The sequence below is a fragment of the Lucilia sericata genome, unplaced genomic scaffold, assembly GCF_015586225.1.
Source record: "Lucilia sericata isolate MDLA Ls3-8-SP2 unplaced genomic scaffold, ASM1558622v1 Contig002138F_arrow, whole genome shotgun sequence".
Taxonomy (NCBI): Eukaryota; Metazoa; Arthropoda; class Insecta; order Diptera; family Calliphoridae; genus Lucilia; species Lucilia sericata.
The window spans coordinates 27,501-51,511 of record NW_023995983.1 but is presented as its reverse complement, the minus strand read 5'-3'; the positions used below and the strand labels follow the sequence as shown (position 1 = coordinate 51,511).

Sequence of the window (24,011 nt, the reverse complement as noted above, 5' to 3'; positions counted from 1 at the left end):
TAAGCAACACTATAGATCAGTCTATAATCAGTCTGTAGTCAAGACTAGTTCAGTCTATAGTCATTACTTTAGATCAGTCTATAGTCATTACTGTAGATCAGTATATAGTCATTAATATAGATCAGTACATACATAGTCAATACTATAGATCAGTCTGTAGACAAAACTATAGTCAGGACTATTGTTCAGTCTATAGTGAAGACCATAAACCAGTCTATAGCCAAGACTACAAATCATTCTATAGGTCTATAGTCAAATACATAGCTATACATGAGTCTATAGTTAGGATATCGATCAATCTATATATCAGTCCATAGTCAAGACTATATCTATATACAAGACTGTACATAAGTCTATAGTCAAAACTGTAGATCAGTCTATAGTTAAGACTATAGATCTATCTATAGACAAGACTATAGATCAGTCTATAGTCAAGACTATAGATCAGCCTATAGTCAATACTACAAAACTAGGTCTACTGTAGATCAGTCTATAGTTAAGACTATAGATCTGTCTATAGTTAAGACTATAGATCAGTCTATAGTCAAGACTATAGATCAGCCTATAGTCAATACTACAATACTAGGTCTACTACTAAAATCAATACTATAGATCAGTCTTTAGATCAATTAACAATCTTGACTATAGATCAGTCAATAATCAAGATTACAGACTTGCCTATAGTCAAGATTATTGATTTATCTTTATAGATCATTCTATAGTCAAGATTATTGAATATCTAAAGTCAAGGCTATTGAACAGTCTTAAGTCAAGACTATCGATCAGTCTACAGTCAAGACTATAGATCATTCTATACTCAACATTAAAAAACTTTTCATAAAAGTATTTCTTTCTTAAATTTCCTATCTCTCGGTTTCCATTCCAATCTGCTGTCCTGCCAAAAGTCAAAGCTCAACTAATAAGTTTACTCATACTTTATAAAAGTTAAGAAACATTTCGTAATTCATGACAAAACTAATATATCTTCTCTCTGACAATAGGGTAACTCACCTTACATACTATTACGTATGTAAATATACATAAATGTTAAAATTGTCGTATAATGTTAAAATTTATTGCTTAAACATTTATATTTGTGATAGGACATAACAATAACAATGGGACAGGATAACCTTCACCTTGAAATTGAAATTAATAAACACAAATATACAGGCATTAATCCATATATTACACATACATAGCGATGTCAAGTTTGTAACTGTGTGTAAATAATGTAAAATACTGTTAAACTGTATAAATGTATTTGTAAGGAAGTCCTTTAATTTATTCACGACCATTGACTTTTTAACCAAAACTTTTTTTTAAGTATGTATTTATACTACAACAATGTTTGTTTTATTTCCTTAACACCTGCGACTAGTTAGACGAATTAAAAGTTTATTGAAAGTTGTAATAGTTCACTAAAGGTTAAAATTTGGTTGCCAAACGTATTCTTACAACTATCACATTTTACCTAATATATGAAAATTTTATTAATTTCTGAAAATCTTTAAGACCGTCTATCGAGCGTCATAGGTAAACTAGAAAAATAAATACATTGTATTAACTATTTTCTAAATCTAAATGAAGTCGTTATTGTTACAAAAGGCTCACAAGTATTGAATAGTTTGGGTTGCGGGAAAAACACATGATGACGTTTTTTACTCGAAAATTATGGTTTTTCAAGGTTAAAATAGGTTTTTCCTAATGCGGTAGGTAGCTAATATTATGGACACCACTTACCACAATGACTTATAATTATGAACTTTTCTTCATATTAACAAGTTTTTTGTGGGTTGGCATTATAACGTTTAGACATGAATGAAATAAAAAAGTATAAGAAATCAATAAACATTTTAATTGATTTTCTTTAGGTTTCCGGGTGATTATTGCTGTTGTTAACAATTGACGTAGTAAATGTAACAATTGTTTTATTATTGAAATAATTTTTTTTCAAAAGAATTAAATAAGTTGTATCATATAGCTAGATAGATAGATAGATAGATAGATAGATAGATAGATAGATAGATAGATAGATAGATAGATAGATAGATAGATAGATAGATAGATAGATAGATAGATAGATAGATAGATAGATAGATAGATAGATAGATAGATAGATAGATAGATAGATAGATAGATAGATAGATAGATAGATAGATAGATAGATAGATAGATAGATAGATAGATAGATAGATAGATAGATAGATAGATAGATAGATAGATAGATATATAGATAGATAGATAGATAGATAGATAGATAGATAGATAGATAGATAGATAGATAGATGGATAGATAGATAGATAGATAGATAGATAGATAGATAGATAGATAGATAGATAGATAGATAGATAGATAGATAGATAGATAGATAGATAGATAGATAGATAGATAGATAGATAGATAGATAGATAGATAGATAGATAGATAGATAGATAGATAGATAGATAGATAGATAGATAGATAGATAGATAGATAGATATTTAGATAGATAGATAGATAGATAGATAGATAGATAGATAGATAGATAGATAGATAGATAGATAGATAGATATAGATAGATAGATAGATAGATAGATAGATAGATAGATAGATAGATAGATAGATAGATAGATAGATAGATAGATAGATAGATAGATAGATAGATAGATAGATAGATAGATAGATAGATAGATAGATAGATAGATAGATAGATAGATAGATAGATAGATAGGATAGATAGATAGATAGCTAGATAGATAGATAGATAGATAGATAGATAGATAGATAGATAGATAGATAGATAGATAGATAGATAGATAGATAGATAGATAGATAGATAGATAGATAGATAGATAGATAGATAGATAGATAGATAGATAGATAGATAGATAGATAGATAGATAGATAGATAGATAGATAGATAGATAGATAGATAGATAGATAGATATATAGATAGATAGATATTTAGATAGATATATAGATAGATAGATAGATAGATAGATAGATAGATAGATAGATAGATAGATAGATAGATAGATAGATAGATAGATAGATAGATAGATAGATAGATAGATAGATAGATAGATAGATAGATAGATAGATAGATAGATAGATAGATAGATAGATAGATAGATAGATAGATAGATAGATAGATAGATAGATAGATAGATAGATAGATAGATAGATAGATAGATAGATAGATAGATAGATAGATAGATAGATAGTCAATAGGTTTGTGAATTAGTTAGTTAGTTCGCCGTCCGTTCTTTATAAAGAAGTTCTAAACCCTTAAAAAAAGTGACCTTTCTGAGTCTACTTCTATAAAAAATTCACACAAATATGTATCAGTTTGTTTTAAAGAGTACTAATTTTATTCACATTTTGGGGAATTCCTGACAATTTCATTAGAATTTAAAAACCACCCTAATGTCAAAATTTTAACTCCAACCAAAAAAATATACCATGTACTTGTATGTATTTATGTTTTATAAACTCATAAATAAGAGTTCCTAAACGCATAAATGGTTTCATTCATGGAGAAATGAAATCAAATAATACATACTTTAACAAATATTGCTCATACGCTCCATGGTTCCGTTTTTTCAATGTTTGTGTATATATAACACATACACACACAGCAGGAATCTATATTATGATTTTCTTTTGTTCCCTAGGAAATGAAAACGGATATGTGTTTATATGTATGTACAACACGAGTTTAATAAACACAAATTCAAACATATAAAACAGATAGCTTAAAATACAAATGAGCTAACACCAGTTTTGACAAAAAATATATAAAATTTAAAATTGCATAGAAAAGACGTTAAGTTCCAAAAAAAGAGGCAACTAAAATTTTAGTTTTCTCCAAAATTTTTAAAAAACATACTTAGTACATTTTACATCTAAGCTTACATTAAATACATATGTATGCTTATATAAAAATATTTTCCCCGTCATAAACATAAAAGCCTAAATAACTTCTAGGCAGTTTTTTTTATGATGCTTTTTTTTTAATAAAATTTTGATTTTATATGATTTCTACTTGTTTTCTTTTAATTTTATTTCATGTTTTCCATGGTTATTTTGTAGATGAAATTCCTTTCAGTTCGTCTTCCTTATTAAATTGCCATTAGAGAAAGTTTCAAACCTTCCCCAATATTTTTCTTTGCATAACAACCTACGCATTACATTTATTTTTTAGGGATATTATAGATTTATCCTGTTGCTTGGGAATTTTTTTATTGAAAATTTTGCTGTAAATATTTGAGTCTAATGTTCCCTTGCTAAAATTTAAAGAAACAGATAATAAGTGGTTGTAATAAAAGCAGAAAATACTTTTAATGTTTTATAGATTATAAATCAGTATGAAAGGTATATTTTTGAGGTTATTTTTTGAAAAATTATGCCCTATAGATCCATAAATGATAAATATTAATACTTATATATGTACTTCTAGAATACAAGTTTTTCACGGTCCCTAGTAGTCAACATAAATTAGGGGGAAAAATCAGTAATATCTACAGGATTAATGTACGTTCACACCTATCGAATATTTGACAGTGTTGCCAACTATTTAGAATAGACTATAGGCTAGACTATAGACTAGATTATGGACTAGACTATAGACTAGACTATAGACTAGACAATAGACTAGACTATAGACTGGACTATAGACCATACCAATAGACTACACTGTAGACTATACTATAGACTAGACTATAGACTAGACTATAGACTAGACTATAGGCTAGACTATAGACTAGACTATAGAGTAGACTATGGACTAGACCATAGACTAGACTATAGACTAGACTATAGAATAGACTATAGACTAGACTAGGCTAGACTATAGACTAGACTATAAACTAGAGTATAGACTAGACTATAGACTAGACTATAGACTAGACTATAGGACTAGACTATAGACTAGACTATAGACTAGACTATAGACTAGACTATAGACTAGACTATAGACTAGACTATAGACTAGACTATAGACTAGACTATAGACTAGACTATAGACTAGACTATAGACTCGACTATAGACTAGACTATAGATTGGACTATAGACTAGACTATAGACTAGACTATAGACTAGACTATAGACTCGACTATAGACTAGACTATAGACTAGACTATAGACTAGACTATAGACTAGACTATAGACTAGACTATAGACTAGACTTAGACTAGACTATAGACTAGACTAGACTATAGACTAGACTATAGACTAACTATAGACTAGACTATAGACTAGACTATAGGACTAGACTATAGACTAGATATAGACTAGACTATGACTAGACTATAGACTAGACTATAGACTAGACTATAGACTAGACTATAGACTAGACTATAGACTAGACTATAGACTAGACTATAGACTAGACTATAGACTAGACTATAGACTAGACTATAGACTAGACTATAGACTAGACTATAGACTAGACTATAGACTAGACTATAGACTAGACTATAGACTAGACTATAGACTAGACTATAGACTAGACTATAGACTAGACTATAGACTAGACTATAGACTAGACTATAGACTAGACTATAGACTAGACTATAGACTAGACTATAGACTAGACTATAGACTAGACTATAGACTAGACTATAGACTAGACTATAGACTAGACTATAGACTAGACTATAGACTAGACTATAGACTAGACTATAGACTAGACTATAGACTAGACTATAGACTAGACTATAGACTAGACTATAGACTAGACTATAGACTATACTATAGACTAGACTATATACTAGACTATAGACTAGACTATAGACTAGACTATAGACTAGACTATAGACTAGACTATAGACTAGACTATGGACTAGACTATAGACTAGACTATAGACTAGCCTATAGACTAGACTATAGACTAGACTATAGACTAGACTATAGACTAGACTATAGACTAGACTATAGACTAGACTATAGACTAGACTATAGACTAGACTATAGACTAGACTATAGACTAGACTATAGACTAGACTATAGACTAGACTATAGACTAGACTGTAGACTAGACTATATATAGACTAGACTATATATAGACTAGACTATATATAGACTAGACTATAGACTAGACTATAGACTAGACTATAGACTAGACTATAGACTAGACTATAGACTAGACTATAGACTAGACTATAGACTAGACTATATATAGACTAGACTATAGACTAGACTATAGACTAGACTATAGACTAGACTATAGACTAGACTATAGACTAGACTATAGACTAGACTATAGACTAGACTATAGACTAGACTATAGACTAGACTATAGACTAGACTATAGACTAGACTATAGACTAGACTATAGACTAGACTATAGACTAGACTATAGACTAGACTATAGACTAGACTATAGACTAGACTATAGACTAGACTATAGACTAGACTATAGACTAGACTATAGACTAGACTATAGACTAGACTAGACTAGACTATAGACTAGACTATAGACTAGACTATAGACTAGACTATAGACTAGACTATAGACTAGACTATAGACTAGACTATAGACTAGACTATAGACTAGACTATAGACTAGACTATAGACTAGACTATAGACTAGACTATAGACTAGACTATAGACTAGACTATAGACTAGACTATAGACTAGACTATAGACTAGACTATAGACTATAGACTACAGATATATAGACTAGACTATAGACTAGACTATAGACTAGACTATAGACTAGACTATAGACTAGACTATAGACTAGACTATAGACTAGACTATAGACTAGACTATAGACTAGACTATAGACTAGACTATAGACTAGACTATAGACTAGACTATAGACTAGACTATAGACTAGACTATAGACTAGACTATAGACTAGACTATAGACTAGACTATAGACTAGACTATAGACTAGATATAGACTAGACTATAGACTAGACTATAGACTAGACTATAGACTAGACTATAGACTAGACTATAGACTAGACTATAGACTAGACACTATAGACTAGGCTATAGACTAGACTATAGACTAGGCTATAGACTAGACTATAGACTAGATATAGACTAGACTATAGACTAGACTATAGACTAGACTATAGACTAGACTATAGACTAGACTATAGAACTAGACTATAGACTAGACTATAGACTAGACTATAGACTAGACTATAGACTAGACTATAGACTAGACTATAGAATAGACTATAGACTAGACTGCAGAATAGACTATAGACTAGACTATAGACTAGACTATAGACTAGACTATAGACTAGACTATAGACTAGACTATAGACTAGACTATAGACTAGACTATAGACTAGACTATAGACTAGACTATAGATAGACTATGGACTAGATTAAGACAATACTATAGACAAGACTATAGACTAGACTATAGATTAGACTATATATTAGGCTATAGATTAGACTATGGACTAGATTAAGACAATACTATAGACAAGACTATAGACTATACACTAAACTATAAGCTAGACTTTGTTATTAAAAATGTATCACTCTCTAAAAATCTAAAGAATTCGGTCTATAATTGCCCCAAGACCCCATAAAGGTCCACTTTTAACCTAATTCACATTAATATTGATATATGATTGAGTTTTTTTTATAATATTTTTTAAACTTTTGATTTCATGCCTCAGTTACCCAATTTTTGTACTCATAATTGGTTTCCTTCATTACCCCTTAAAAATATAGGTCAATGAATTAAAATTTTAAAAACATAAAATGTTTCCCTTTCCCAAAAAGAATTTCATTCAAGTAAAATAAACAATTTTATAATTTCAACACTTTATTCCCTGTTATTCCATCTAAAAGTACTATAAAAAAGTTATAGGAAAAATTAAAAACTTCAAAGCCTAAATTGACACACAATCATGGGAAAATAATTTTTTGTATATTTAGGTCATTTTCATTTTATATGCTGCTGATGTTATCCTGATTTATATCCTTATAAATAAATTAAGGGTATTGGGTAGTATGGCATGTTTCTTTCTTCTTTCTCTCTACCACAAAAAAAAAATTAAGTTCATTGAACTCGTTTATTCAACCATAAACCTTGAAATGAAAACAATTTCTATGTGTTCGTTTGAGTTAATATTTTATTCCTTTTCATAGACAATAAATAATACAGAAAGCTTTTTAACAAGAAAATACCTAATAAAAAGCTTTAGACTTATAAAACCTCCGCCCTCTAGTATTATCCTTTCAATCATTTCTAGCTTAATAACACCTATATTTTTAGACAGGTGTCATTTTATCCCATGAATCTATTCAACAGAAAAAAATTTAATGTAAAAACCTTAAAATTTTATATAAAGCTAAATTTAAAATTAATTTTCTTTCTCTTAATTTCTTTACAGTAATCATAACTTTATAAATTGGAAACAAACATGAACTGGTTTTATATATCAATAGCCAGTTAAAGAATATATTCGAACCGTCCACAACATTACCTGCAAAAACCAGCAAAAGACGTAACATTTACCACCAGTACCTGGTGCTTTTTAAAAGAAACCCCTGAAAAAAATCCCCTACATACACATCACTAAATTATAATAAACATATTTTTTGTAGAAAATATGCTACAAAAGGATTTAAATTTTTTAAAAATTTATATACAATACAATTAAATTAAAATAATAACAGGAACTAAAATTGTTAAAAAAGTTATACCACTTAAAAGTGGTATTGAAACCAAACAAGAAAGCATTTTTGTGCATGCTTTAAAATCTACGGAAAATTTTAAATAGTTTTATTTAAAATTATATTTTCCTTATATATTCGAAGAGATTAATTAGAAAAGATTGCTTGACATAAGTGAAAAGAACGTTGAACGTTAAATATTGCCAAGATGGGTCGGAAGAAAATTCAAATATCACGCATCACAGATGAACGTAATCGACAGGTAAGTTATAAAGTTTTTAGATGCTTTTATAGATTTTAGTTTAAGGGACCGAATTATCGAATCCTTCATCAAGTCAATTTGATTTTTAATTTCCTATATCATAGACTAGACTACAGAGTACACTATAGACTAGACTATAGACTCGAATACAGACTAAAATATAGATTTGACTAAAGACTAGACTATAGGCTAGGCTATAGACTAGACTATAGAGTAGACTATAGACTAGACTATAGACTAGACTATAGACTAGACTATAGACTAGACTATAGACTAGATTATAGACTAGACTATAGACTAAACTATAGACAAGACTATAGACTAGACTATAGACTAGACTAGACTAGACTATAGACTAGACTAGACTATAGACTAGACTAGACTATAGACCAGACTAGACTATAGACTAGACTATAGACCAGACTAGACTAGACTAGACTATAGACTAGACTATAGACTAGACTATAGACTAGACTATAGACTAGACTATAGACTAGACTATAGACTAGACTATAGACTAGACTATAGACTAGACTATAGACTAGACTATAGACTAGACTATAGACTAGACTATAGACTAGACTATAGACTAGACTATAGACTACACTATAGACTAGACTATAGACTAGACTATAGACTAGACTATAGACTACACTATAGACTAGACTATAGACTAGACTATAGACTAGACTATAGACTAGACTATAGACTGACTATAGACTAGACTATAGACTAGACTATAGACTAGACTATAGACTAGACTATAGACTAGACTATAGACTAGACTATAGACTAGACTATAGACTAGACTATAGACTAGACTATAGACTAGACTATAGACTAGACTATAGACTAGACTATAGACTAGACTATAGACTAGACTATAGACTAGACTATAGACTAGACTATAGACTAGACTATAGACTAGACTATAGACTAGACTATAGACTAGACTATAGACTAGACTATAGACTAGACTATAGACTAGACTATAGACTAGACTATAGACTAGACTATAGACTAGACTATAGACTAGACTATAGACTAGACTATAGACTAGACTATAGACTAGACTATAGACTAGACTATAGACTAGACTATAGACTAGACTATAGACTAGACTATAGAGACTAGACTATAGAACTAGACTATAGACTAGACTATAGACTAGACTATAGACTAGACTATAGATAGACTATAGACTAGACTAGAAGAGACGAGAGAAGAGAGAGAGACGAGAGACGAAGAGACAGAGAGAGACGAGAAAGACGAGAGACAGACGAGAGACGAGAAGAAGAGAGAGAAGAGAGAGAGAGAGGAGACGAGAGACGAGACGAGGACGAGACGAGAGACGAGACGAGAGAGAGAGACGAGACGAGCGACGAGAGCGGCGAGAGACGAGAGAGACGAGAGACGAGAGAGAGAGAGAGAGACGAGACGAGAGAGACGAGACGAGAGCGAGAGAGAGACGAGACGAGGGGAGCGAGCGAGCGAGCGAGAGAGCGAGCGAGCGAGCGAGCGAGCGAGCGAAGCGAGCGAGCGAGCGAGCGAGCGAGCGAGCGAGAGAGCGAGCGAGCGAGCGAGCGAGCGAGGAGCGAGCGAGAGAGGAGCGAGCGAGCGAGCGAGCGAGCGAGCGCGAGCGAGCGAGAGAGCGAGCGAGCGAGCGAGCGAGCGACCGAGAGCGAGCGAGCGAGCGAGCGAGCGAGCGAGCGAGCGAGCGAGCGAGCGAGCGAGCGAGCGAGCGAGCGAGCGAGAGCGAGCGAGCGAGGACGAGCGAGCGAGCGAGCGAGCGAGCGGCGAGCGAGCGAGCGAGCGACGAGCGAGCGAGCTAGCGAGCGAGCGAGCGAGCGAGCGAAGCGAGAGATCTATCGAGAGCTATCGAGCGAGATCGAGCGAGCGAGCGATCGCTAGACTAGCTATCGAGCGAGCGAAGCTAGCGATCGAGATCGATCTATCTATCTATCTAGCTATCTATCATCTATCTATCTATCTATCTATTATCTATTATCTATCTATTATCTATATCTATCTATATCTATAGCTATCTATATATATCTATATATCTATCTATCTATTATCTATCTATATCTATCTATCATCTATCATCATTATCATCTATGTTACAAATCCGCTAATCAGTCCCTAGTTTCCCAAATATATTCGTTGCTGCTTAATAGTTTCGAATTATACCTTTTTAAGGACTACATTCCTACACACATATCAGCAATGTCATGTTAAGAAATTATTGCTCCTTTGCAAATGACTTTGACAAACAAAATACACAAGCATATGTAGGAAAAAAGTATTGATTAGCCACTTAAGTTCTTTTCGTAGTCGTCATATACACTTGTCCATAATAGATATTTAAGTAATTATTAAAAAACACACACACTTTAATCTTTTCTTCTTAACCTTTTGCATTTTACAGGTGACATTCAATAAACGTAAATTTGGTGTTATGAAAAAGGCCTACGAATTGTCGGTATTATGTGACTGTGAAATAGCCCTAATCATCTTTTCGTCCAGTAATAAATTATATCAATATGCCAGTACCGATATGGATAAAGTTTTACTCAAATATACAGAATATAATGAACCCCACGAATCATTAACTAATAAAAATATTATAGAGGTAAGTTGTTCGACATATCGATATTAAAAATAGATACATGTGTACATAGAAATGTACATATATGTACATACATACATACATATGTATGTACATAAGTCTATTATTTACCAACTAGTAAATAGATTATTATTTATTTATATTTTCATTTTCTGTTTCATTTGTGTTATTATTATTATTTTTTCATTTAATAATAAATTATTCAAATATTTATTGTACATATTAGTGGAAAATACAGACAAATAATATGAAAAAATAACAAAAGAACGGGAGAGATAAAGTAAGAAACTTGAGAAAAAATTATGCAAAATTAATTGAGTAAAAATAAGATAAAGTGAGGAAAAAAAAATAGAAAATAAAATTTAATAAATTTTTAAAAATATTATGTATATACAAAATATATATAAATATCTATGTATATATATTTACTTTTTTTCTTTAAGAGATCTTAATACGATAAACACACTTCCTAATAACATTATTAACGTCATTTGTTAGGCACCGTGGTACAGATTAAGTCAGAAAATAAACAAAATTTTAGGTTATATTTTTGTGTTGAACAAAATTTCCAATTTTTGTTAAGAATCAGTTTCAGTTATTTTGGGGTTTTTAAAAATTTCTTCTTTTATTCCAAAAACAATCCAAGGGAATTTATTCTAATTTCCCAAATTTTGTAATTCCGTTTGTATTTCATCGTATATATTCTGGGTCCGTATTAGAATCTAAGTTTATCTAGCCTTATCTGTCCATTACAACTCTATTTGTGTTTAAATTTCTTGGTTTTAACCACTGTGCCAAACATATTTCTATGGTATCTTCTAAACACTAATGTAAATGTCTTGTTGAATAATTATAAAGTGTGTTTTTTCTTCCTTAACTGTTTTGTTAAAAAACATTTTTGTTTTTGCTCCAACATTATTATTGTTTACAACGAACTTGAACTTGTGTGTTTGAAGAAATTTCATCTAGAGATAGTAGAGATCAGACATGGAAAATTCAGTACTATAGTACTTCTTTAAGTCGTAAAATGCCGTGGAACTTCCACAACATTTTCGGTACTTTTTATAACTATAGTCTACAATCTAGTCTATAGTCTAGTCTATAGTCTAGTCTATAGTCTAGTCTATAGTCTAGTCTATAGTCTAGTCTATAGTCTAGTCTATAGTCTAGTCTATAGTCTAGTCTATAGTCTAGTCTATAGTCTAGTCTATAGTCGAGTCTATAGTCCAGTCTATAGTCCAGTCTATAGTCTAGTCTATAGTCTAGTCTATAGTCTAGTCTATAGTCGAGTCTATAGTCCAGTCTATAGTCTAGTCTATAGTCGAGTCTATAGTCTAGTCTATAGTCTAGTCTATAGTCTAGTCTATAGTCTAGTCTATAGTCTAGTCTATAGTCTAGTCTATAGTCTAGTCTATAGTCTAGTCTATAGTCTAGTCTATAGTCTAGTCTATAGTCTAGTCTATAGTCTAGTCTATAGTCTAGTCTATAGTCTAGTCTATAGTCTAGTCTATAGTCTAGTCTATAGTCTAGTCTATAGTCTAGTCTATAGTCTAGTCTATAGTCTAGTCTATAGTCTAGTCTATAGTCTAGTCTATAGTCTAGTCTATAGTCTAGTCTATAGTCTAGTCTATAGTATAGTCTATAGTCTAGTCTATAGTCTAGTCTATAGTCTAGTCTATAGTCTAGTCTATAGTCTAGTCTATAGTCTAGTCTATAGTCTAGTCTATAGTCTAGTCTATAGTCTAGTCTATAGTCTAGTCTATAGTCTAGTCTATAGTCTAGTCTATAGTCTAGTCTATAGTCTAGTCTATAGTCTAGTCTATAGTCTAGTCTATAGTCTAGTCTATAGTCTAGTCTATAGTCTAGTCTATAGTCTAGTCTATAGTCTAGTCTATAGTCTAGTCTATAGTCTAGTCTATAGTCTAGTCTATAGTCTAGTCTATAGTCTAGTCTATAGTCTAGTCTATAGTCTAGTCTATAGTCTAGTCTATAGTCTAGTCTATAGTCTAGTCTATAGTCTAGTCTATAGTCTAGTCTATAGTCTAGTCTATAGTCTAGTCTATAGTCTAGTCTATAGTCTAGTCTATAGTCTAGTCTATAGTCTAGTCTATAGTCTAGTCTATAGTCTAGTCTATAGTCTAGTCTATAGTCTAGTCTATAGTCTAGTCTATAGTCTAGTCTATAGTCTAGTCTATAGTCTAGTCTATAGTCTAGTCTATATCTAGTCTAAGTCTAGTCTATAGTCTAGTCTAGTCTATAGTCTAGTCTATAGTCTAGTATAGTCTAGTCTAGTCTAGTCTAGTCTAGTCTAGTCTAGTCTAGTCTAGTCTAGTCTAGTCTAGTCTATAGTCTAGTCTAGTCTATAGTCTAGTCTATAGTCTAGTCTATAGTCTAGTCTATAGTATAGTCTATAGTCTAGTCTATAGTATAGTCTATAGTCTAGTCTATAGTCTAGGCTATAGTCTAGTCTATAGTCTAGTCTATAGTCTAGTCTATAGTCTAGTCTATAGTCTAGTCTATAGTCTAGTCTATAGTCTAGTCTATGGTCTAGTCTATAGTCTAGTCTATAGTCTAGTCTATAGTCTAGTCTATAGTCTAGTCTATAGTCTAGTCTATAGTCTAGTCTATAGTCTAGTCTATAGTCTAGTCTATAGTCTAGTCTATAGTCTAGTCTATAGTCTAGTCTATAGTCTAGTCTATAGTCTAGTCTATAGTCTAGTCTATAGTCTAGTCTATAGTCTAGTCTATAGTCTAGTCTATAGTCTAGTCTATAGTCTAGACTATAGTCTAGTGTATAGTTAAGACTATAGTCTAGTGTATAGTCTAGTCTATAGCCTAGTGTATAGTCTAGTCTATAGTCTATAGTCGTGTCTATAGTATAGTCTATAGTCTAGTCTATAATTTAGTCTTTAGTATAGATCATAGTCTAGTCTATAGTCTAGTCTATATTCTAGTCTATAGTCTAGTCTATAATTTAGTCTATAGTCTAGTCTATAGTCTAGTCTATAGTCTAGTCTATAGTTTAGTATATAGTGTAGTCTATATGCTAGTCTATAGTTTAGTCTATAGTTTAGTCTATAGTCTATTCTATAGTCTAGTCTATAGTCTAGTCTATAGTCTAGTCTATAGTCTAGTCTATAGTCTAGTCTATAGTCTAGTCTATAGTCTAGTCTATAGTCTAGTCTATAGTCTAGTCTATAGTCTAGTCTATAGTCTAGTCTATAGTCTAGTCTATAGTCTAGTCTATAGTCTAGTCTATAGTCTAGTCTAGTCTATAGTCTAGTCTATAGTCTAGTCTATAGTCTAGTCTATAGTCTAGTCTATAGTCTAGTCTATAGTCTGGTCTATAGTCTAGTCTATAGTCTAGTCTATAGTCTAGTCTATAGTCTAGTCTATAGTCTAGTCTATAGTCTAGTCTATAGTCTAGTCTATAGTCTAGTCTCTAGTCTAGTCTCTAGTCTAGTCTATAGTCTAGACTATAGTCTAGACTATAGTCTAGTCTATAGTCTAGTCTATAGTCTAGTCTATAGTCTAGTCTATAGTCTAGTCTATAGTCTAGTCTATTGTCTAGTCTATAGTCTAGTATATAGTCTAGTATATAGTCTAGTCTATAGTCTAGTCTATTGTCTAGTCTATAGTCTAGTCTATAGTCTAGTCTATAGTCTAGTCTATAGTCTAGTCTATAGTCTAGTCTATAGTCTAGTCTATAGTCTAGTATATAGTCTAGTCTATAGTCTAGTCTATAGTCTAGTCTATTGTCTAGTCTATAGTCTAGTCTATAGTCTAGTCTATAGTCTAGTCTATAGTCTAGTCTAGTCTATAGTCTAGTCTATAGTCTAGTCTATAGTCTAGTCTATAGTCTAGTCTATAGTCTAGTCTATAGTCTAGTCTATAGTCTAGTCTATAGTCTAGTCTATAGTCTAGTCTATAGTCTAGTCTATAGTCTAGTCTATAGTCTAGTCTATAGTCTAGTCTATAGTCTAGTCTATAGTCTAGTCTATAGTCTAGTCTATAGTCTAGTCTATAGTCTAGTCTATAGTCTAGTCTATAGTCTAGTCTATAGTCTAGTCTATAGTCTAGGCTATAGTCTAGTCTATAGTCTAGTCTATAGTCTAGTCTATAGTCTAGTCTATAGTCTAGTCTATAGTCTAGTCTATAGTCTAGTCTATAGTCTAGTCTATAGTCTAGTCTATAGTCTAGTCTATAGTCTAGTCTATAGTCTAGTCTATAGTCTAGTCTATAGTCTAGTCTATAGTCTAGTCTATAGTCTATAGTCTGGTCTCTAGTCTATAGTCTGGTCTCTAGTCTATATGTTTGTTATAAGTTAGTTTTCCATGCCTGGTAGAGATTATTCAACTTCTAAGTTTAGTACATTTTTCGTTCATTATTTATTTATCATGTTAATTTTTTACTATATATTTATGTAAAATGTTAAAGCTAAGGTTGTAGGAAATCCCCCCATTGGATAAAATAAGATTGCATGATTTTTCGTAAGTGTGTGTAAAAGAAACAAGTAATATAATAGAACTAATGTAGTTTGACAGTTTTGACAAGCTTCTTATTATTTTCGGGTTTGCGTTATTACCAACTCTCCCTGTCATTTGTGTTAATAATCATCATCATCATTATAGACCGACGAAAAAAATATATATGTATAACTTTTTATTATTTATTGTATTGATGTTTCTTATGTAATATTTCCTAAATACGAATTACTTTGAAGCAAACAATAAATTGTAGAAAAAAGAAATTTAATTTAAACATTTTTCTTTTTTTGTTAAATTATAGATTTTATCTTGTCCATTCAGAAGGAAAACAAAAATGGTGTCATGTCACCCGACTCACCCGAACCAGAAGCCGATTATACACTAACGCCCCGTACCGAAGCCAAATACAATAAGATCGATGAAGAATTTCAATTGATGATGCATCGTACACAGATGGCCGGTGGTTGCAACATCAGCCCGTAATATGACAAATGCCAATTATACGTTGCCAGTATCGGTGCCAGTAGCGGGTGCCTACGGTGATAATATGCTACAGACGAGTCCACAAATGTCCCACACAAATATTAGTCCACGACCATCGAGTTCGGAAACGGATTCAGGTGGGATGTCATTGATAAGTTAGTAGTGTTGAAACACGCACACAGCACATTCTTATTACATTTTATTTGTTTCGTTTATTTGTTATGTTTGTATTCGTTTTTTGTTGTTGTTTTCCCTTTTTTAAGTTTTTTCGTTCATTGTTTTTTTATTATTTCTTCATATTAATCTACATTCGTTTTTATTTTATTTAAATCCTAATTTTATGTACTAACATTAACTAAATATTATTTATAGCTTTTTCGAGAGATTTATAAGGGATCGAAATCTTAATATTTCTCTACTCTAATATTTATATTTTCACTATCAAATAAGGAATTCAGAAAGTCATTGTAAAGTAATTTTTAAGAAACAACTTTTTTATATTTGTGTAGTTTGGCAACCCTGGTATTATGAGCATTAATATACTGAACTATTTCCTTACTTATAACATTCCAAAAATCAGGTTTAAGTTTTTTAAAAGCAAAATATATATTTTGCGGTCTGGCAACCCTGGTATTATAAATTTTTATATACTACATCATTTTCTTTACGAAATGTTTGTAATTTTTCGTAACCAATTCAACAGTAATTTCATAGTGTTATTTTAATTACATTAGTCTTATATGTGTAGTATGGCAACCCTGGAAATTAAAATTTTATAAGTGTTCCACTATTCCTCTACCATAGGGTCAAAGATTTTTTCCCAATAATTTCAGAGGGTTTAGTGATGTTTTAATCCATATAATATATTGCTTAATATGACTTACTACATGGCAACCATGGAAGATAGTTTGTTATAGACTACAATGTTTCCTTGATCACCTGATCAAAATTAAGGTCCTATTGATCCCAAATCTTTTCAAATGTTTAAGTTGAAAAACATTTTACAAAAAAAATTTTATCTAACAACCTTAATTTGACGTATACCTAACACCTGGCAACCCTGTCAATATAAATTTTTATATAATCGATTAATTTATATAGCAAGTGTTCAATATTGTATTTCCCAGTTGGTCTAATTTGAAAATATTTTAAAGAAATATTATTTAATAGCATATATATAAATGGTGGGATTTGGCAACCTGGAATTTAAATTTTATTAACTTTTATATTTTCCTGCCATAAAGTCTAAGTTTCTTTGTAATCAGGTCTTCATTAGTTTGGAAAATATTTAAATTCAATGGAAATCTTCTAAATCTTCTAAATGTACGCAATACCTGGCAACCCTGGAAATTATATTTTATATGCTTCCATTGTTCCCTATCAAATGGACAAAGTTTTCTTCATATCGCTTAAAAAGATTTTGAAATATTAAAATGCCAAGAAATATTTTCATTTTTAGCACATAAAAACTACACATGGCAACTCTGGAAATATAAATTTTTATCCTATTCGCCTTATATCCCTATTTCGCCTTTATCCCCTATTTCGCCTATCACATGGTCTAATCAAAATCGGTCTTGTAATTTCCTAGATATTTAAACTTTAAGGAATCTAAATTTTCTGAATTTCCATGACATGGTAACCCAAGAGAAACATAGTGGGCAGCACCATCTTTTGGAAGACAGATTTCTTAGTTACGTTATGATGCGCGAATCTGCTAGTCTGGTTTTTCAGACAAATCCCTCAACTGGCCAATTCAGGGGACAGACTGCTTACACAGGTTTTCGTAACTCAAAACGAATCAGCTGATCACTACGAACGTAACGTAGAAACTAACTTAGCCTTTACACAGGTTGCCGTACGATAAAAACGAATCTTGTTATACTCTACGTAACGAAACGTAGTAACTAACTGCCAATGTCAATTGAGTTTATTTAAGGATAGTTAATTTAAAATGTTGTAACTTTGTTATTTCTGCAACCGATTTAACCAAATAAATGTCATTCAAAAGCTAAGAAATTATGCCGGATCGTTAACATTATCCAAATTTACAGAAAATTTATTTATAAAAAGTATTAATAAAGTTTTAATTATGACCACATTTTTCCCGTATATCCTATTACTTATTTTTTATTTTTTCTTTTATAAATTTTTCTCTATCTCCCTCCCTCCCTTACTACACCTTTGCATGATTGTCGTGATTTTTAGTATTTTGTTTAAATATTTTTATAAATTTTACGTTATTAATTTGAATTTTTTTATATATTTTTCTCTTTTTTTTACAAAACTTTACGAAAATACAACTATCATCAAATTAATTAAAAATCTTTCGTTAAAACAACATCTACATGAAACAACACAACTACATCAAACTTCATCTTCATCATTATTACGTTCCTAAAATCATTATTGTTCTTCACTACTACTACAACAACAACTACAATTATTTATATCATTAACTAGTATATACAAAACAACAAAATACATACAAAATTACATTGGCCATATTATATATATATATACAAATTATATAGTTTATCCATCTGGTTCAATGTTGGAGATGTCCAATGGTTATCCTCATTCACATTCGCCGCTTGTTGGTTCTCCCAGTCCGGGTCCAAGTCCTGGTATAGGTGGGCGTTTAATTTTACATTAAAAAACAAAACTACATTTAATAATAATAATAATAACTAATTTCTTTAATTGAATCAAAAAAGAAATCATTTTAATTAAAAAATTATTTAATTAATATAAAAATTTAGCAGTAGTTAATAACATTAATTAAAATTTAGCATGTTTTAACAAAAAAGCTTTTAAAATAATTACTTAATCATACTATATTAGCAATCATAACATCATTCTCTTATTTAAACCTATTCTGAATAAAACTTCCCAGGAAATGTTATCATGTTTTATATACAAAATTAGGGAAATTGTTATTCGGAATAGAGTTAGAGATTCTTTAGGATTCGAATCTGACTTTCTTCTTACAAAATATTTAGCATTGATGTTCATATTGCCAATTCTTGAATTACGATTAGTTTAAATTAAAGATTATTCGACTACTTATGCGATAATTCGGCCCTAGATCCAAAATATACATCTAAGCAGTAGTCGGGCCTGTTGTGTGTTCCTTTTAATGGAAAATGTTGGTAGAAAAAACTTATATAGCGATCTATGAAAGGAATTATTTTCCAATATTCAGAAAGTTTTTTTCGTGGACGCAGTCCCTTAGAATAAGAATCATTATTCCTATTGGGATGTAATATTTGGTCTAATATTGTTCCCAAGAATGTTTTTTAATTCATTTCTCCAATTATTCATTCTGAGGAGGCTTCTCGTCCTGCTATCTTTGGGATCACCTAATAGCGTTTTAGTGGTTTTTACCACCGTTCTGATATTCCATATAATGACTTTAACCTTTGAAAACTGGCCTAAAACTTCAAGAAGATTGAATAAATTTGATATAAACAAGTTTTTTGTGGACCGGATCGGATTGGTCCTACCCCCATATAGCCCTCTTATAGAACATCACTTTATTGTTAATGAATCTTTTAAAAATCATCTTTTTATAAGAGGAATTCAACAAAACAGATTTGTTTTTAGAAATGTATCACTTTCTCGGTTTAGAATTGATCCAAGTCTTCATAGAAGGTCCATTTGTATTACAAATAATCCTGATATTCATATTAATATCGTTATATAACAAGGTTTTGATATTATTCGGCATAGTATTATTCGGGTTTAGTACTTATCTAATAGATTGATCTACAGAGAATCCGAATCTGACCATTGAATTTCTTCATCAAATCAAGTTTTCGAGATATCATATCCTTAATTAAGCTGTATTTGATGCGTTATAATAGCATGAGATCAATTTTTTAATAAATCTGTTATTTCATTTGAAAGTGTAATCTCTCGATTTTGAAATAAAGATCTTAACCGTATTATATCTTCTTCCTTCTTCGCGATATCTTAATCTAAAGCTTTAAACAGCCAATAATTTACAAAATATTGAGTTTTTGAACATTTTTAGTTGTTTCAAAGATACCTCGAAGAAGGTAACAGATTAGATTTTCAGATGACATAACAAAATATATACATAAAGTTGTATTTATGCTATTCTAACGTCTCAAATACGGGCAAAAAATGGGAGGTTTTCAAACTTTAGGTCACGATATCTCGGAAAACTTATGTCATGTAATCCGTGGCCAGCTTTGGCGCAGTCCAAATCGTTTGATATGTGAACTTTAGACTCTGGGGGTTTTCAACATGAGAGTTCTTTCCTAAAGGATATTCTGAATTACGTTTAATAGTTCTAATTTTTAAAGTCTTCAATAGAAAGTGACAGACTCCCTCTAAACGAAACAATTTTCTTAAATTAATAAAGTTTTATAAAACAAAAGTATTTCATTCGAACTTTTACCTTTAATAGATTCAGTTATGAAATTTTGCTGTAATAAGTAAACAATTATTAAACAAAATTTCCCTTTAAAAACAAATTTATGTAAATAATTAGCATAATATTAAAAATCATACGAATAAGATAAAAAAGAACAAAAAACCACAATATATATTTTTTAAAGCATGTGTTATTTAATTTAATGAAATTTTTATTAAATCTATGTTTTTAGTTAACAAGTTTCATAATTAAATTAAAGCATGCTACTCTAATAATATTGTTTTTAATTAAAACATGTTTTATTAAACTCTTTCTTTAATTAATAAATTAAATTAATAATAAAACTATAACTAATTTTTTTTTGTTTAGCTCATCAATTAAGCCATAAACAACAATCACCGGGCAGTCAAAATGGTAGAGCTTCCAATTTACGTGTGGTTATACCAGCGCCATCCATTGCTCAAAATATGTCCACCACAGATGAGCTGGCATATGGAGATGTAAGTTTTGTTTATATATATAGTATAACCAAGAGTTAAGTTATTAATTATTCCATTTTTTTTTTTTTTTCAAAAATAGCGTCACAATCAAACATCTTTAAATACTCCTGTGATGACATTACAAACACCCATACCAGCGCTTCAAGGTTATCCTTTTGTACCACAAGATTTCTCTATGAGTACGTCCGATGTCATGAGTCTGCCCTCGTGGAGTACGCATCAGGGTTTGGTACATCAATCGGGGTTAGTATTAAATTATTATTATTTACTTTGTCTCAGCATATATTTTAATTAAAGTGAATATTTTAGAATATCCCATTTATCGGTATCAAATAGTACACCACCACCTGCCACCTCTCCCGTCAATATTAAAGTCAAATCCGAGCCTCAATCTCCGCCGCGTGATCTCTCTGGTGGCCATCATCAGCAAAATAGCAATGGCTCTTCTCACACCAACACAAATGCTGCTAATGCCAATGGCAGTGGCGCCAATAATCACTCCAATTTGGGTTCTAATAATCTAAATAATTCTCTGTCTATTAGTACGCATGGTTTAGGTGTGGGCGGCGGCGGCGGTTCAGTGGGTGTTATAGCGGGTACTAGTCCTGGTGGTGCTGGTGGTGGAGCTGGTAGTGGCGGTGGTGGTGCTTCAAATTCTTCCTCGACTTCTAACGGTTCGGCCAATGATCAGGCCACCAATTTAAGTGTTTTAAATCATACCCAGCAACATTTGGTCATGGCTGGCTCAAGACCATCCTCAACGGGTCATTTAACACCGACGCCTGGTATGTATTTGTTATGTTTTAAAAACAATTTTTAACTTTAATTTGTTCTCTAACTTATTCTTTTACTAATATTTGGTTTTATAATTTTGTTTAATTTGAATTTTTATTAAAATTATAATAAAAGATAATTTTATGTTTGGAAAATGTTTATAGAATCACTTAAGGCATTTACATTAGATATTGTATAGTCTAGTCTATAGTCTAGTCTATAGTCTAGTCTATAGTCTAGTCTATAGTCTAGTCTATAGTCTAGTCTATAGTCTAGTCTATAGTCTAGTCTATAGTCTAGTCTATAGTCTAGTCTATAGTCTAGTCTATAGTCTAGTCTATAGTCTAGTCTATAGTCTAGTCTATAGTCTAGTCTATAGTCTAGTCTATAGTCTAGTCTATAGTCTAGTCTATAGTCTAGTCTATAGTCTAGTCTATAGTCTAGTCTATAGTCTAGTCTATAGTCTAGTCTATAGTCTAGTCTATAGTCTAGTCTATAGTCTAGTCTATAGTCTAGTCTATAGTCTAGTCTATAGTCTAGTCTATAGTCTAGTCTATAGTCTAGTCTATAGTCTAGTCTATAGTCTAGTCTATAGTCTAGTCTATAGTCTAGTCTATAGTCTAGTCTATAGTCTAGTCTATAGTCTAGTCTATAGTCTAGTCTATAGTCTAGTCTATAGTCTAGTCTAGTCTATAGTCTAGTCTATAGTCTAGTCTATAGTCTAGTCTATAGTCTAGTCTATAGTCTAGTCTATAGTCTAGTCTATAGTCTAGTCTATAGTCTAGTCTATAGTCTAGTCTATAGTCTAGTCTATAGTCTAGTCTATAGTCTAGTCTATAGTCTAGTCTATAGTATAGTCTATAGTGTAGTCTATAGTCTAGTCTATAGTCTAGTCTATAGTCTAGTCTATAGTCTAGTCCATAGTCTAGTCTATAGTCTAGTCTATAGTCTAGTCCATAGTCTAGTCTATAGTCTAGTCTATAGTCTAGTCTATAGTCTAGTCTATAGTCTAGTCTATAGTCTAGTCTATAGTCTAGTCTATAGTCTAGTCTATAGTCTAGTCTATAGTCTAGTCTATAGTCTAGTCTATAGTCTAGTCTATAGTCTAGTCTATAGTATAGTCTATGTTCTAGTCTATAGTCTAGTCTATAGTCTAGTCTATAGTCTAGTCTATAATCTAGTCTATAGTCTAGTCTATAGTCTAGTCTATAGTGTAGTCTATAGTGTAGTCTATAGTGTAGTCTATAGTGTAGTCTATAGTCTAGTCTATAGCCTAGTCTATAGCCTAGTCTATAGTCTAGTGTATAGTGTAGTCTATAGTGTAGTCTATAGTCTAGTCTATAGTCTAGTCTATAGTCTAGTCTATAGTCTAGTCTAGTCTATAGTCTAGTCTAGTCTAGTCTAGTCTATAGTCTAGTCTAGTCTATAGTCTAGTCTATAATCTAGTCTATAGTCTAGTCTATAGTCTAGTCTATAGTCTAGTCTATAGTCTAGTCTATAGTCTAGTCTAGTCTAGTCTATAGTCTAGTCTAGTCTAGTCTATAGTCTAGTCTAGTCTATAGTCTAGTCTATAGTTTAATCTATAGTCTAGTCCATAGTCTAGTCTATAGTCTAGTCTATAGTCTAGTCTATAGTCTAGTCTCTAGTCTAATCTATAGTCTAGTCTATAGTCTAGTCTATAGTCTAGTCCATAGTATAGCTATAGTCTAGTCTATAGTCTAGTCTCTAGTCTAGTCTATAGTCTAATCTATAGTCTAGTCTATAGTCTAATCTATAGTCTAGTCTATAGTCTAGTTTATAGTCTAGTCTATAGTCTAGTCTATAGTCTAGTCTATAGTCT

At 31.2% G+C, this 24,011-nt stretch overlaps 1 protein-coding gene across 1 annotated transcript in view; it reads left to right on the top strand.

The window, feature by feature from the left end:
• LOC119613472 (myocyte-specific enhancer factor 2) overlaps window positions 1–24,011 on the top strand; it is a 34,085-nt gene that overhangs the window by 4,319 nt on the left and 5,755 nt on the right. The window contains 8 exon segments of the mRNA XM_037969489.1: window positions 8,352–8,896; window positions 11,325–11,528; window positions 16,334–16,476; window positions 16,478–16,632; window positions 19,030–19,128; window positions 21,267–21,397; window positions 21,477–21,640; window positions 21,707–22,182. Coding sequence (XP_037825417.1) covers window positions 8,843–8,896; window positions 11,325–11,528; window positions 16,334–16,476; window positions 16,478–16,632; window positions 19,030–19,128; window positions 21,267–21,397; window positions 21,477–21,640; window positions 21,707–22,182 — 1,426 coding nt within the window. The 5' untranslated portion in view covers window positions 8,352–8,842.